Source organism: Nematolebias whitei, chromosome 21, assembly GCF_014905685.2.
Source record: "Nematolebias whitei isolate Nwh7 chromosome 21, NemWhi1, whole genome shotgun sequence".
Lineage (NCBI taxonomy): Eukaryota > Metazoa > Chordata > Actinopteri > Cyprinodontiformes > Rivulidae > Nematolebias > Nematolebias whitei.
This window is the reverse complement of record NC_056518.1, coordinates 16,696,891-16,712,295: the sequence shown is the minus strand read 5'-3', so window position 1 is coordinate 16,712,295 and position 15,405 is coordinate 16,696,891. Positions and strand designations below refer to the sequence as shown.

The 15,405-nt window shown below is 39.6% G+C and overlaps 1 protein-coding gene across 1 annotated transcript in view; it reads left to right on the top strand.

Annotated features, from left to right (window-relative positions):
* prkcha (protein kinase C, eta, a) overlaps nt 1-15,405 on the top strand; it is a 31,746-nt gene that overhangs the window by 11,117 nt on the left and 5,224 nt on the right. The window contains exons 6-12 of the mRNA XM_037694901.1: nt 744-873; nt 956-1,089; nt 1,177-1,314; nt 1,842-2,015; nt 8,003-8,157; nt 13,250-13,388; nt 14,217-14,405. Of these exons, the coding sequence (XP_037550829.1) occupies nt 744-873; nt 956-1,089; nt 1,177-1,314; nt 1,842-2,015; nt 8,003-8,157; nt 13,250-13,388; nt 14,217-14,405 (1,059 nt within the window). The remainder of the gene's footprint in view (nt 1-743; nt 874-955; nt 1,090-1,176; nt 1,315-1,841; nt 2,016-8,002; nt 8,158-13,249; nt 13,389-14,216; nt 14,406-15,405) is intronic.

Here is a 15,405-nt window from a genome sequence, read left to right as displayed (position 1 = left end):
AGAATATTATAAGAAGACAGTGTATATAGTAAGAATGCTGAAGCAGATGAAAAGAGTTTTTGAGGTAATTTAAAAAGATATTAATATATTTCTGTGGGAAAAAAAAAATTGTAAATAAAGTTTAAAAAAAAGTAGATTGTCTAAAAAAGTCATTGTATCCATCTCCTGTATTAACGGAAAGTTTTGATAAATGGCTAAAAACAAATTATGCGCAAATGGTTTGCAAAAAACATCCAACTGGAAAACAATACAGTAATGTGAGTGCAGAATTAACAATCACTTCTTAATATAAATATTTTGGCCTTTTCTGTTTTTTTTGTTCCTCGTTTCAATAAATTTCTTTGTTTTACTGTTTAGGATGTTTAGAAATAGCAGCCCCCCCCCCTCCACACACATTCACCCACTCATAATTAACACCTGCAGTGATCAGGAGTCTCATCACTGCAGGCTTCCTGTTTCTGAGGGAGTCAACCACTGAACCAGTGGTCGACTCACAATAACCGTGTCACGTGTGTGTGTCTCATGCATGTTCAGCTCGCTATAAATACATCCATCTGTCCTCGGTTTGCATTCACAGTTTTGCTCCGTTTCATTTTGTTTTGTGCTGAACAGCACAAGTTCCTCTTCCTTTGGAAAGTTCCGAGCAACCTCAACAAAAATAAAGTCCTACTTTAAACACTTGTCATTGAATGCATCACTGAACATACTGGTTTGTTTCCAGCTTCATATGTTGTCTCTTTCAGCCTGTAACTCAAGGCTTCAGCATCAACGTTCCTCACAAGTTCAACATCCACAACTACAAGTCGCCCACCTTCTGTGACCACTGTGGGTCCCTGCTGTGGGGGATAGTCCGACAGGGGCTGCACTGCAAAAGTAAGAACCATGCCAAAACTTGTTTTGAAACCAAGATCTCAAGTAAATCGATTATTGACTGTTTATCTTTTTTTTCTATCAGTTTGTAAAATGAACGTTCACATCCGCTGTAAAGGCAACGTTGCTCCCAGCTGCGGTGTCAACAGTGTGGAACTGGCCAACAAGCTCGCCGAGATGGGTCTGCAGGCTGGAGGACTCTCTAAAAGAAACACAATTGTAAAAAAAAAAAACTTCTGTTTTTTTAAAGGAGTTAAGCAATGCCTGTGTAAATGCATGGATCTTATTTTTGTTTGGTTTCTGCAGGTCAAAGGTTCAGAGCCGAGCAGGATGCCCTCTGACAGGAGGGAGAGCACGGCTTCAGAAACTCTGCAGCAGTCCCTTCGGATGGGAATTTCAGACTTCACATTTCTGCAAGTGCTTGGAAAAGGCAGCTTTGGCAAGGTGGGAATAATTAGGAAGGAAAGTGCTCAGTAATGATTACAGTTATGGAAGAAAAGCAGAATGGGTCTGGTGGAGGGTAATATAAAATATTTGATTGTCATGTTGAAACCTTTTTAGTTTTTGGAAACGTAGTTGCTGTAAATATGACAATATGATATAGTTACCAGATTTGACCCAAGTTGCACAAAAAGTGCAAGGGGCATCATGCCGAGCTACAAATTTCCAAATATATTTATTCATTGGAGGAATTCAGCTAGACTCTAAATGCTCACTGACGTCAAAAACAGCCTTAACTAAATATGGACGTGTCCATCACTCACCAACAACTGCACATGGCTGCATAGGATCCACCGGACGTGTGTTGCAGACGTATAATCCACCGTTACTCCTTTAATTGTCTTTTAAAACACCAGGATCATTGTTCAAGTGTCATCAACTTAATTAAAGTTACTAATCAAAGTGAAAAACTAAAAGACGTGTACTTTTTCCTGCTCCATTTTTCTAACTGTGTGTTGTTGTGTCAGCAGGTGATGTTGGCCAAACTAAACGAACGAGATTGCGTTTTTGCAATCAAGGTTTTGAAGAAGGACATTATTCTGCAGGACGACGACGTTGAGTGCACCATGACGGAGAAGCGGGTTCTCTCGCTGGCCTGCTGTCACCCCTACCTCACACAGCTTTACTGCTGCTTCCAGACTCCGGTCAGTGCAACACACTTATACACAGTCAGCCAGTGCATTTCAGAGGCGTCGCATGAGACTAGGCCTGTCACGATAACATTTTGCTGGGCGATTAATTGTCTCAGAAATTATTGCGATAAACGATAATATTGTTTGAAATTTGACAATAATTAGTAATTATTGTCAAATTTAAGAAGACATGTTGGTTAATTTGTCTTGCATGTAGTACCACCAGATGGCAGTATAAGACAGTTTGAACCGAAGGATGGATAGTGAGGGAGTGAGCAGCGTGTCTCTTTAAGACAAATGAAAGGGAGGCCCCTGAACGTGACATGGGCTGTCTCTCCTTCCTTTATTCGGTTCTCAAAATGGTGGACGCTCTGTGTGGTTTGAGCTCTTTAGCAGAGCATTTTTCACACAAAGCGTTTAATAAAAAATCAGTAAACAAGTTCTACATGAGACTAAACATTACACAGTCTAATCTTTTAGAGCTCAAAGTGTGTGTTGAGGATCACTCTCAGCTACTACCACGTCAAACTTTGGCTCAGTATTTGTACATTTGAATGAGTTGTGGGCATTTTTGTGTTGATTAGCTGTGGCAGCCATGTTAAACTGTGCAGACTTCAACACGCAGCAGATTATAAAACACTTTGCTAACAGACAAAATTCAAGATTCAAAACACGTTATTGTCTGTCACACAATGCAACAGAAAATTGTTATTGGTTCTTTAGTAGAGGCTCAGACTAGTGATGGCAGTATGAAGCAAAAGCTTCAATACTTGTTTCGAACCCTGAAATACAATTACATCAGAACACTGCGTCGGAGCCTGCTTTGGTGTGGAAGAAGTCACGTGACGTCTGAAACACAAACTGTTTCGTTGTCGGAATGAATCACTTGACTGGTTCGTGGTCCAATCAGCCGATCCCCCGGCGCCTCGTCTTGTGAAGTGTGCAATGTGTTGGGACAGTAGGTGTGTTTTTGCTCTTGTGTTGTTGAGATTGTATCATTATGGAGCCAGGAAGAAAAGTTGTTCAAACATGTGGGAACACTTCATTCTGCTCGCTCATGATAAGGTGCTTCTGGCATTTCAATATGTAAAAAAATAAAAACAGTAAAGTTCAGCAGTAAAGATATCGTATAGCCCAACCCTAAATTCATTAGCATTACAGTAAAATGATGTATATGATTTTTGTAATCATAAGGCTCAAATTTTATTTTGACATGACGTGACGGATCCACCGCTGATCAGAACTGGGGTTCCCAAACTTTTCCATGCCATGGCCCCCCAAACAGCATTAGCTTCGGGCCGAGCCCACCCCTCGCAAACCCACAAACAATGCTACAAAATATGTAAAGAAACATCAACTTTTAGAATGTTTTAACATTTATTCACCATATTCAATTACTTATTACAGCTGATGAGCATAAAAATGTTATTAACTAACATGTTTTAAACACTGAATTATATTCCCACTGAAAAAAACAACTACTTTTCAACAAACTGTTGACCAGAAGATCAAAACAAAAGAAATCTAACATCTTTTGAAGCGTGTTTATCTGGAAATGACAGATACAGATTGCCCCAGTGGACAGTTTTTATTATTATTATTACAAATTTTTAATTTTTGCCCCTTTTTTTTTGTCTTTTCTCCCGCTTTCTGGGGTCCCCCTGGCAGCCCCCATTTTGAAAATCACTGGATCAGAACACACTGTCTGACCCATCAACCTGTGTACCCACATCTGTTCACACTGGTGAAATATGTTTTATGCATGCCAGCATCATATGTCCCTTACAAGCAAGTATTTTCCAAATGTGGAGAGATTGTGAAAAAAAAAAAAAGAAACCGTCTAAGTCTTAAAACTGTTGAAAAACTGATGTTCCTCAATAAATCTTTGATCGTTCCCAGTCTTTGCACTGTTTTCCACAGGGACTCTGGATTTCTCGTTGTCATTTCATTATTTCTAACAATGAGAAAGACCCCGACTCTGTCGTAGTAACACAAGCACGCCAATACCATGCCAATTTGGATTAGACATCCTCTATAACGATGCATATTCAATCTTTATTTGCACATAGAATGTGTAACATGAACTTTTAAAACCAAATAGTCCAAGTGAGCTCATAGAAAGTTGCTACATAACTTAAACTGTTTTCGACCAGAGTAAAGTAGCTTCTTTAAGACGTTTCATTAAAGTTATTTGATACACCGAGATGATGTAGAGGCAGGGCAGCCGGCTTGGGACCCGAAAGTCTCTGGTTCAATCCCCAGTCACTGCATATCACGTGGTGTCTCTGGGCAGCACACTTCATCCCCAAAATGCCCCCTGGTGCCTTCAATAGCTGCCCACTGCACCACCTGGTGGTGGATGGGTTAAATGCAGAGACTAATTTCGCCATTGTATGGAAACGTACAGTGCTGACATTGTGAGGACACTATTGTTATTATTATTTGGGTGCGTGCAATCAAATCAGATCTGATCGCCTGGTGTAACTGCAGTACTGCAGGCGGCCAGGAGAGGTCGCTGTAACTGAAGCTTCAAAAAAAAAAAAATGAAGACATTTTTGAAACCTTTGTCCCTAATGGTTCTTTGCTTCATAAAAGCTTCATTTTCCCATCACTAGCTCAGACACATTAAAACACAACAGAACACATAATAATACAGAAATATATCACATATAAAATCCCAAACCCCTTACCCTATACATACCATCATAAGATACCTATAAACCCACAACCACATTAGACCATATGTCATCTGCAAGTCGACAAATATTTTCCTTTATTTGGCTGATTGAAGTGGAAATAAGAGTTTTTATAAGTTTTTTTCTTGGCATGGGGAACTCTAAAACAGTTACCTGAAGGTAGGAGTTGCAATGACTGGTGAAGGGTCCTTGGTGATACAGCTCTCTTTCCTTTGCACTGCACGACTGTAAAATTCTGTTAGATGCACTGGAGGTATACTGGTAAGTTTATTGATAATTCTGGTGAGTGTTTTCTTGTTCTTTCCTGTAAGGAAGTTGCACCATGACGAGATCTTGAATGTAAGGACTGGCTCAGTGAGTGATCGGTACACTAGTTAAAATGTCCCGTTTGACCTTGAAACCTTTTAGCCTTTTCAGGAGAAACGTGCACTGTTATGTTTTTTTGTATACCCCCTCTGCATGTTGTGTGAAGGACAGGTGGTAGTCGATCTCAGATTGTAGATACACGGTGACCCCCGCGGCACAGCTCCCTAGTTTGAGAAATATTGAGTTTTAATGAGCTCTCTCTGAACCAGATGACCACGGTGTCCACAAATTGCCTGTAGTGTAGTGTCAGACTCACTGTAGTGCCTGTCAGTGAGCGTTCAACAAACATGTCGTCTGCATGCATAAAGAATGCCAGTCCATTTTTGTTGCAGGTTATTTGGTGTAGATGGAAGAGAATTGGTGACAAAACACAGCCTTGTGGGACCCCAGTATTCAAACCAATGCTGCTTGATTTCAAACCATTGATCTTGACATGTCTGGGCCTGGTTGTTAAAAAATCCTTAATCCATAAAACCAAATGTTGATTTGCTGCGCTTGAAGGTGATGAAGAGGAGTACTTGTGTTTACTGTAATGAAGGCAGATGAAAAATCCATAAATAAAAGCCGCACATATGAGTTGCAGGAGTCCAGGTGCTTCTTCACTGTATCCAGGAAGGTTAGGCTGCCCCCCCCCCCCCCCACACACACACACACCCACACCTAGAAACCTGTCGTAAACTAATTTTTTGCAGTAATCATTCTATAGTTGTTAATTTTCATGAATTTAAAGATACTTAATTATAATTAAATTAATGCATTGTAATAAAGTTTTGTACCACAGTATGCAGCTGAGTAGTCAATGGAAAATCATCTTTCAGGTTGTACTTCCTCAGATGTCCAGCAGGTGGCAACAGTTCCCCAGCCTTTATCTGAGAGACTGTTTTTTTGTTGTTGTTGTTGTTGTTTTTAATCTTTATTTAATCAAATGGCAAGTATACAACAAACAAACGAATGTCGTATACAGAAGAACACGACACTTACATGAACAAACAACTAGGGGTGTTAATTAGACAAATATTTGCAAAGATTTACAGATAGAAATTGTCCTAAGGGCCTTTGTCTTGGTAGAGTCTGTTATTAATTTAACATATAGTTCCACATCCTTAATAAAATGAAGAAAACATGACGTTTTGTTAATAAATTTACATTTATGGATGTAAAATTTGGCCAAAAGAATTGGCACGTTTATTATAAAAAAAACAAAACTTTTAGCATCCTTTCTGGGGGAATCTAGAAAAACAAAAAACTTTTTCCCAACGTAACGAAAAATCCCTTAAAATACGGTTATTAATAAACCTGCTAAACTCCTTCCAAAACCTGCATGTGAGAGGGCAGTGCCAAAAAAAAGATGGACTATGGTTAAACCTGCCTTAAGGAGGAAGCCCCTAATCTGCCTGAACTGAATCTTAAACCTTAAATCTCAAAAAAAAGTTAAGTCAGGTCCTCTGGATTATTGAGCATGCATCAGGATACTTAAACATGAACGGAAATAATTGACTTGATAGTTCTCAACAACTCAAACCTGCACACACAACTGCAGAAAAAAAAAGACCTCCTTGATGAATTTGTTTTAAACGTCTCTTCTCATCAACTGTTTGCTGGTAATCGACAAGAGCGTTGGCACAATGGTTTTCTTGTGTCCTCATGCAGCAAAGGTGTGAAATCATCTGTGGTTTTAAGTGTTAGAGTTACGTGTGTATGTTTGTTGGTATGAAAAGACGAGTTGAGGAAATGAGTGGGGACTTGTTGTTTTGTCTGTGCTGTTTTTTTTTGGGGGGGCAGATGCTATTTTCTTAAACTCACTTCTTTCCCAGAGGTTTTATCTGAATCAACAGTTTTTATTTTATCACAGTCTACTATTTTTTTAAATAAAGTTTCAGGATGCTTTGAGAAAGTCTTGGTACAAATTAAACAACAAACGTAGCAAATGCCATCTGCCGGTGCTTTTAATTGGAAATGTGCAACCAAGAAGCTTTTATTTTAAAGTCTGAAATAGTTGTACTGCAAGACCACAGATCATGAGATCATTATAAAAGATCACGCATATAACAGAGTGTGTAGGCTGCAATGAGAGGGAAGGATTTGTGGGCTGGATTCATCCCGTCTGTGCATCCACTTGTGTGGAAAGTGTTTCGACAAACGCAAAACATAGAAGAAGCAATGAAGCAGTCTCACTTTGTTCACTGGTTCTGTTGTGCATCCTGTTGTGTTCCCCTGTATCCACGAGGGAAACCTCCTCCTCCTCCTCAGCCCATGCTGCCTGTGAGATGAATTTAGAAAGTGCAATATCCTTTCATTGTTACACTGATGACATCTCTGCTCCACTGCAGCCTCTGCCTACAAGACGTTAAACACCGGTCAACACAGAACGGTTTGACCTTGAATGAAACTGGACTGAAATGGAGACCGCACCCCTTTTGAAGGAGTTAACTGGTATCCGAGGCCCTCTCGCTCCTCGTTGTTCCTCCACTGTCAAGGCTCTTGGACTTTTTAGTTGGTTCCTTTTAAACTTGAGAAACAAGTATCCAAAGTTGCACAAAGTATTTTTTATCACTCCTCTTCATCGCCAGCAGTTGGTCCAGATCGCTGCTGTGCATCTTTAGCAGGTTCTAGGAGGCGAGACCACATCCCTCCAGTGTCGGCAGGCTTACACCTCACTGCACTGACGTCAGGATACTTTTACTGAATCCCATCTAAAGCGCACTTTTTTACACTTGCTTTTAATTCAAGTTTACGATCTTAATGCGTTGTTTCCTTGTTTTACTTTATTTTTAAACTTTTTGCTTAATTTGATGGGTATTGCGTGTGTGCTCTTATTCTGATAGTTTATCCTGTTTGTTTTTAACCAACATGTAAAATACTTTAGTCGACCTTGTTGTTGTTTTTTTAACGTGCTTTAGAAATAAAATTGACATTGGCTCTTGATTTATGTGGCAGGATCGACTCTTCTTCGTGATGGAGTTCGTTAATGGAGGCGATCTCATGTTCCACATCCAGAAATCCAGGAAATTCGAAGAGGCCAGAGCGCGTTTCTACACGGCAGAGATCACTTCGGCTCTTATGTTCCTGCACAGCAAAGGCATCATTTACAGGTTTGAACAGATACGGATCACACGCGTACAGATGTTAAACAAACATTTGAAGCAAATGTTTCTTCTCGTTTGGACTCAAGGCGCCCTCTAGCCATGGGAACTGCAATATGTTGCATCAGGTCCAGACGGGTGAGAAAGAAAACCACTCATATTTTAGGGCAATTGTGGAAGAGATTCTGAATGACATATTTTTTTTTAAATTACCATTGAAAGTATCAGAATCACTGGTGAGAAGTTAGGTTTTTATGTAAAAGCTTCACTGACTTTTAAATATGATTTGAGCTTCATCTAGATAACAGTTCTGCTGAAAACTGTTAGAATCAAATCCTGGATGGGCTTCTTCAAAACCCTCTGGGAGTCGGGTGTTCCTGCTAAAGACTGGAATGCGAGAACACGCGAGTGTAAAGTCTGGTTCCTGCCAGTCTGCTCTTGTTTGGTTTGTATGAACTTAACCGTGCTCGCAACGTTCACCGGACCGGAGACGAAGCTTTACAGAGTTACGCAAAGCTGGAAAAGGCCATGGACGCATTTCTAAACCACCGATTGTTCATCAGTCCGCAACTAACCTTTGACTGACGGGCGGGATTCAGACGCGTTTCCACTCCGAGTTAAGCTGCTTGTCCTTCAAAGGTCAAGTTAAGAGCAAGAATCAAAAACCGTTTCAAAGAGACCAGCTAAACACCAAAACGCTTCTTGAATGTTGTTCTTTTGATTGATAAGGAAATACTTTTTAACAAAAAGAGCTAAAATCTCCTCCTAAGCATGGTGGAGGGAGCATCATGGTTTGAGGTTCACCTCCAATGACTCCCAAGAAATGGATGTTTTTCTATCATTTAGGAGGGAATAGATGTTAAAACCCAATCCGTAGTGATGGATGTATCATTTAACCGTGATGAGATCAGGGAACAGGACAGTGACTCAGAGAGCAGAAACGTTGTAGCAACAGTTTTGAAAAGAAAGAAATTCCTGCCAAGTTTGAACTTTAACTCAACTCAGATGTTGTAAGATAACCAGGAAAAGATTGTTCTGTCACATTAATCCAAAGCAAATCATACTTTTCTTGTCAAGTTCAAAATTCAAAAGCTCTAAAAACGACACTGGATTGTGTTACAGAGATAAAGCCTTTGCACAACTACTGATTTAAAAATGGCCACTGCAAATCTATTATAACAATATCAGTATCTTTGTTTTGAGTCTGTTCTAATGTTCTTGTTATCACGTTCTCAGATAAGTTAGCATTTACTCCAGTTTGAGACTTTTTTTTTAAGTGTGTTCGGATGGCAGAGCAGTGGGCTTCCTGCCCGTGTGTGATTATAAGGAGAGGGACCATCATGTGAGCGAACAGTAACTTCTGAGTTATATTTAGTTTGTGTGTCCTGTGACAGTCTGCCAACACCTTGTACGCCACATCGCTGCAGATAAGTGAGCCCAAACTGCATTGTGCACATAACGAAGCTAATGCTTCCATGTTAACATTGAGTTGAAGCCACAGTTACTGTGTTGGTTGTGCTCTGCCCTTGTTTTTTTAACTGAACTTACTAATAATTATTGCTTTTAGTTAGTGGAGCTGACTGATCAAAGATAGACAGGAAATGTATTGTTTTAGAAGTTTTCAATAAAACCTGACAAGATCTTTCCAGGGAGGTGTTATGTGGTGGTACATCCTTCATCTTTACAGACAACTAATGATTTAAGGATGGAAACTTTTATTTAAAATCTAGCATTCATTGGAGGAGTGCATATCGCCCGCTGCTTTTCATGCCGCAGCTTTAGACTGAGGCCGAATTATGGCAAGAAATGATGGTGTAGTAGGTCAAACCTTGAAAAATAACATTACCGTGTTTTTCGCTGTATAAATCGCACCTTTTTGCATAAATTAGCACACCCTGCGACTTATACATCAAAGCGGCTAATATACGTGTTTCCCCCATATTAATAACCCAATTTTTGGCTGAGATCTGATGATTTCATTCATTCTGACATGAAAAATATTAAACAGTACCATTTGCAGCCACTAGAGGGCGTTCAAGTGATATGGCAAGCCAAGTGTCTCATTAATAGGTAAAAGTGGCTATTAATGAGGCACTTGGCTTGCCATACAAAGTCACCTTTGTCTCGCTCTGGAACTCTTGGAGCAAACGTCAAATCAGCTGCATTTCGCCACCCAGGTGAAAAGCAGCTGATTTGTTCATTAAAGTGCATTTATGAAGTAAAAGTTCAACTGAGACACACCTTTACTATAATGTTGAGCAAACAAATAATTGTTTTTAGGTGGTTATCTTGTTAAATTCTTGTTAAAGTTCTCCCGTGCACACCTCCGCGGCTGCCATTTGGCAGCCAATCGATTTTTGGCACAACACCGACCCACATTTCTGGGTGGTCAGCGTTGACGCCTAGTAGATGCGACGTATACGGCAAAGCGACTTATTTATATTTTTTCCACTTTATTAAACATATTTGGACTGATGCGACTTATACTGCGTTGCGACGTGTACGGCGGCAAGTACGGTATGTGCAATGTCACGCAATATGACGATTTCTCATGCTCCGAGCATGTGTTGTGGATGGTTCTCAGCTACTATCACACAGAATATCTGTCAAATTGTCTCAGTTATGGCTGTTCTCGTGTTTTCTAAGGTCATTTGGCTGTGGCAGCCATCTTGAATTAAGACAACTCCAAATGTTAATCTGTTGTAGACACATTTCTAATCATTATTTTCTGCAGGTTTCATTTAAACAAACACAATTAAAACTTGTTATAGTGACAAGCTGATGTGGTTAGAGTTCAGAAAAAACTGGCAGCTGGTCCAGATGTACCGATGTGAAAAGATGAAATCTTTTAGTTTGTGCGTCAGAGCATTTCTCTGCACTTCCTCTTCTTCTCTGTGGAAATGTTCATACTCGTGTTTTTTTAGTAGCCAGTTACGCAGAGTCTTCTCCTCATCAGCTCCTTCTGTTTGCTCTTCATACCCTGGTGTCCAAAAGGTTCAAACCCTGCCTATAATGCTGTTCAATAATATATTTAAGCTTATTTGCAGAATATATTTTGCTGGATACATTCAGTAATATTAGTGTTGCTCAGTCAGCCTTAAGTAGGGTAAAGCAAACCAGATTAATCCAACCAAACCAGTGCTTAATCAGCAGTCAGCCTGTCTGACTTTTCTCCTTCTATCATGGAAATGACTCAGTCGGTTTGTTTTTATTCAGAATGAAACAGGACATTTAATAAATAATTTCTTAAAAGTTCAAATCTGTTATTTCACGGGCATCAGCCTGTGTTTTACTGCCTTGCTTCAGGTCATCACTGTCGGGACCTTTGCATGAATTTAGATCACCTGATCACAGATTAGAGTTTAAGCCAAGGCCCCTCACTCAGCAGGTTTAAGCTCCGGGTCAGATGACACGAACACACAGCAGCAGATTTTTTTGACACTGTTTCTATTTGGAGGCTTCAGCGCGCACAGCCAACAACAGGAACTAAACTTTTCTGCCTTTGTTTTGTTTACTCGTGTTATGAACTGGTAAAATACTTTCACTCCTCCTGCGGGAGTTAATTTAATTAATGTGTCACCAAGATTAAACCGGTTGTGGGAGTTCTGACACAAACAACTGTCAAAGTTGATCGTTTCCTATTTTTAAAAGCATTGTAGTACGTACAAAGATTAATATCATTCACGGTAGTTGTAAAAAAATAAAAATAAAAAGGTCTATAAAGGTTTCTGTAAAGAGCTGTTGTCATTTTTTATTTAAATGATCCAAACACATTCAACCGGAGACACCTAAACAATAGATCATGTGGAGGAACATAATAAAAAAACTCAAAATAAACTGATTATGAATTGTTTTGTCATTTTCTTTGTCTCATAGCGAGCATTTGATTTACTTTAATATAATTTTTTTACAAGTAAATGATTAAAGGCCTGGCACCCTTGAAGGAATGCACACCGCCAGATTTATATGGCAGAGATATTTTCATGATGAGAAATTACAGTTGTAGCAATTTTGGTTAAATAATGTACAAAGTGTGATCTGATACAATGGTGCAAGATATATTAGAGCTTGAACTGTGTTGAGAGTAACGCTCAGCTACTACCACACCAAAGTTTAGCTCAGTATTTGTACATTTGACTGTATTATCAGGATGGGTGAACCTGTATTTCTGGATTCAAATCAATGAAATGACAGTTTCTGTCCCACAAGGTTCTTAAGGTCAAGGGTTTTGACCTTAGGCTTAGTTTTGACATCAGGTTAAGTTCACTACAGTTGTGTTTGTTAATTTTGATTACCGTATTTTTCAGACTATAAGGCGCACCGGATTATAAGGTGCAATATCAATGAACGGGTCAGTTTTCATACAAAAGGTGCATTAAGCGAAACAAAACAGATAAGTCAAACTTTATTCAACTCTTTCACAATAACCACATAAAATATGTTTGAGGTCAGTAAGCACAACCAGAATTAATACATAAGGTGCACCGGATTATAAAACTCACTTGATTTTTCAAAAAATTAAAGGATTTTAAGTGCACCTTATAGTCCAAAAAATATGGTAGCTGTGGCGGGCAGCTTGAATTGGGTTGAAGCCAAAGGTTAACCAGTTGCAGATTTGCATCATTTACTTCCTAAAAGTTTCATTAACATCCATCATGCAGCTCATGAGTTATTTTGCTAACATACAAACAGATTTTACTTCAATACAAACGGAGCTTGTGCGATCAGTTCGCTCTCGGAGTTTAAGTTAAAGATGAGTCTGAGCTTGTACCACACCAAATTTTAGCTCAAAATGTTGTCAAACTGACTGAGTTACAGCCATTTTTGTGTTTGCTGAGGTTGCTTGGCTGTGGCAGCCATCTTGAATCAGACTTTGCCCCTTCTGTGATCAGGGAATTGTCCGTCTCTGTCTTTAAAGCACTTGTTTTTTTTGTTGCATCACAAACTTCCACCTTAATATTATTAAAAACAACATGGAGACTACTGAAAGCTATAAAATTTATCAGCTGACACTGTCAGATGGGTTTTATTGTTTTTAAAGTTGTGTTCTCTGGAGAAGGAGCCAGATTAAAGATCTCATCTTCTGTGCTTTGTCTTCCAGGGACCTAAAACTGGACAATGTTCTTCTCGACAAAGACGGCCACTGTAAGCTGGCAGATTTCGGGATGTGCAAGGAGGGAATATTTGAAGGTGTGGCCACAGGAACGTTCTGTGGGACCCCAGATTATATTGCTCCGGAGGTTAGTTCAAACACCTGCACTGAAGGATAATTATCCTTTGAAACATGCTTCATGTTTCAAAGCTTTAAACAAAGACCTGTGCAATCTGTTGGTGTTTGGAGTACGTGTTGGGGATGACGCTCAGCTACTACCACACAAAATATTAAGTCATTATCTGTAAAATTAAAAACAAGTTCAGTTATGGTGGCCATCTTGAATCAAGTTGACTTAATTGTGACTTTGAGAGTGATTTAGCTGTTTTTAACTCACACAGTTGTGATAATCCACCAAAAGAAAATAAATTTGACCAGATTATTGGTTACATTTATACAGTTTGTTTTTAAGATTAAAGCACTACAACTTAAACTATGTTTTTTTTTTAGTCATATGAAACAAAAGGTGTTACAACTATGAATTGTTTCTATTTTCAGAATAAATCCCACCAAGTTTATTTTGTAGGAGTCCTGGACGTTTGAGCTACTACTAGTCCATGAACAGTTTCTCCATCAGGCCACCTCAGTTAAACCAAACAGTGTGGTCGGCGCACATCATTTAAAATTCCTTCCTGACTGACTGGAAGGCAGCACGCTTGTGCTGAGTCGACTTGTAAACTTCACTGTTTACCTGAGGTCGGATTCACTCGTCTGAATGAATATTTAGACGCCCGTTTGTTTTTCTTAATGAGGGATAATGTCCTCGTGTTTGCTCTGGACTCACTAAGAGTCGAGGTGTATGAAAGGCTTCTTTGCAGCTCTGTAGGAAACACCCACTGGCTAAAGCGCACGTATTAAATTTAAGTGTGCTGCTGTTACCTGTATGTACTGTATGAACTTTGTGATGTCTTCACAGATCCTGCAGGAGCTGCTGTACGGCCCCTCCGTCGACTGGTGGGCGCTCGGGGTGCTGCTGTACGAGATGCTGTCGGGACACGCCCCTTATGAGGCCGAAAATGAAGACGACCTCTTCGAGTCCATCCTGAATGAAGAGATTGTTTATGCATCCTGGCTCAGTGTGGATGCTGTGGATATACTCAAAGCTGTAAGTGTTTTTGTAAAAACCATAAACGGAGTAAGGTCCAGGACCAGCTGCTGTGCACACACAATCATAGAAAATGCTTGTGAAAGAGCCAATGATGCATTAAAATTAAGTAAATGAGTTTTAAACTTAAATCATATTATGTTGAGATTATTTTATCATTTTGGTCAAACCTTGACATTAAGGTTATGCCTAATAACATGCGAGATGTCGTGCTCAGAGTACCGCATTTTCTGGACTATAAGTCGCTTCGGAGTATAAATCGCATTTATTTTGAAATGGATTTCACAAAGTGCAAGAACAGACATTTAATCTGAAATAACAACAACACAGAGAACATACCTGGGATCCTGAACAGGCTTAGGCAGTTACCAGTAAATTCACCAGTCTCATTACACATCACTTTTGGGAGCATTTTACTTGCGTTATGTTTTCCTCAGTTGTTTCTAAGTGAATGTTTGGGGGAGGGTTAGCAATAAAGGAACAACATATACCGTATTTTCCACTGTACCCGTCACACCGCCCTATAAGTCGCATCAGTCCAAATATGTCTAAAAAAGTGAAAAAATCCTTAAATATGTCGCTTCGCCATATACGTCGCATGTATTATGTGTCACCGCTAACAACCCGGAAATGTGGGCCGGTCTTGTGCCAAAAATCGATGGGCTGCCAAATGGCGGCCGTGGGAGCATGCATAGGAGGACTTTAACAAGAATTTAACAAGATTAACACTTAAAAATAATTATTCGTTTGCTCGAAATTATTGTAAATTTGTGTCTCGGTTGAACTTTTACTTAATAAATGCACTTTAATGGTCAAATTAGCTGCATTTTGCCGTGGCGGCACAGCTGGTTTGACTTGCTCCAAGCAGCGAGCAGCACGAAGGTGAAGGGACTGTGGCAGGCTGATTGCGTCATTAATAGCTGGTGAAGATTCTCAGTCATCCAGGACATGGTAAATTCAAAAAGTTCAAGACTAAAACATAAAGTATAAAGTAAAGTAT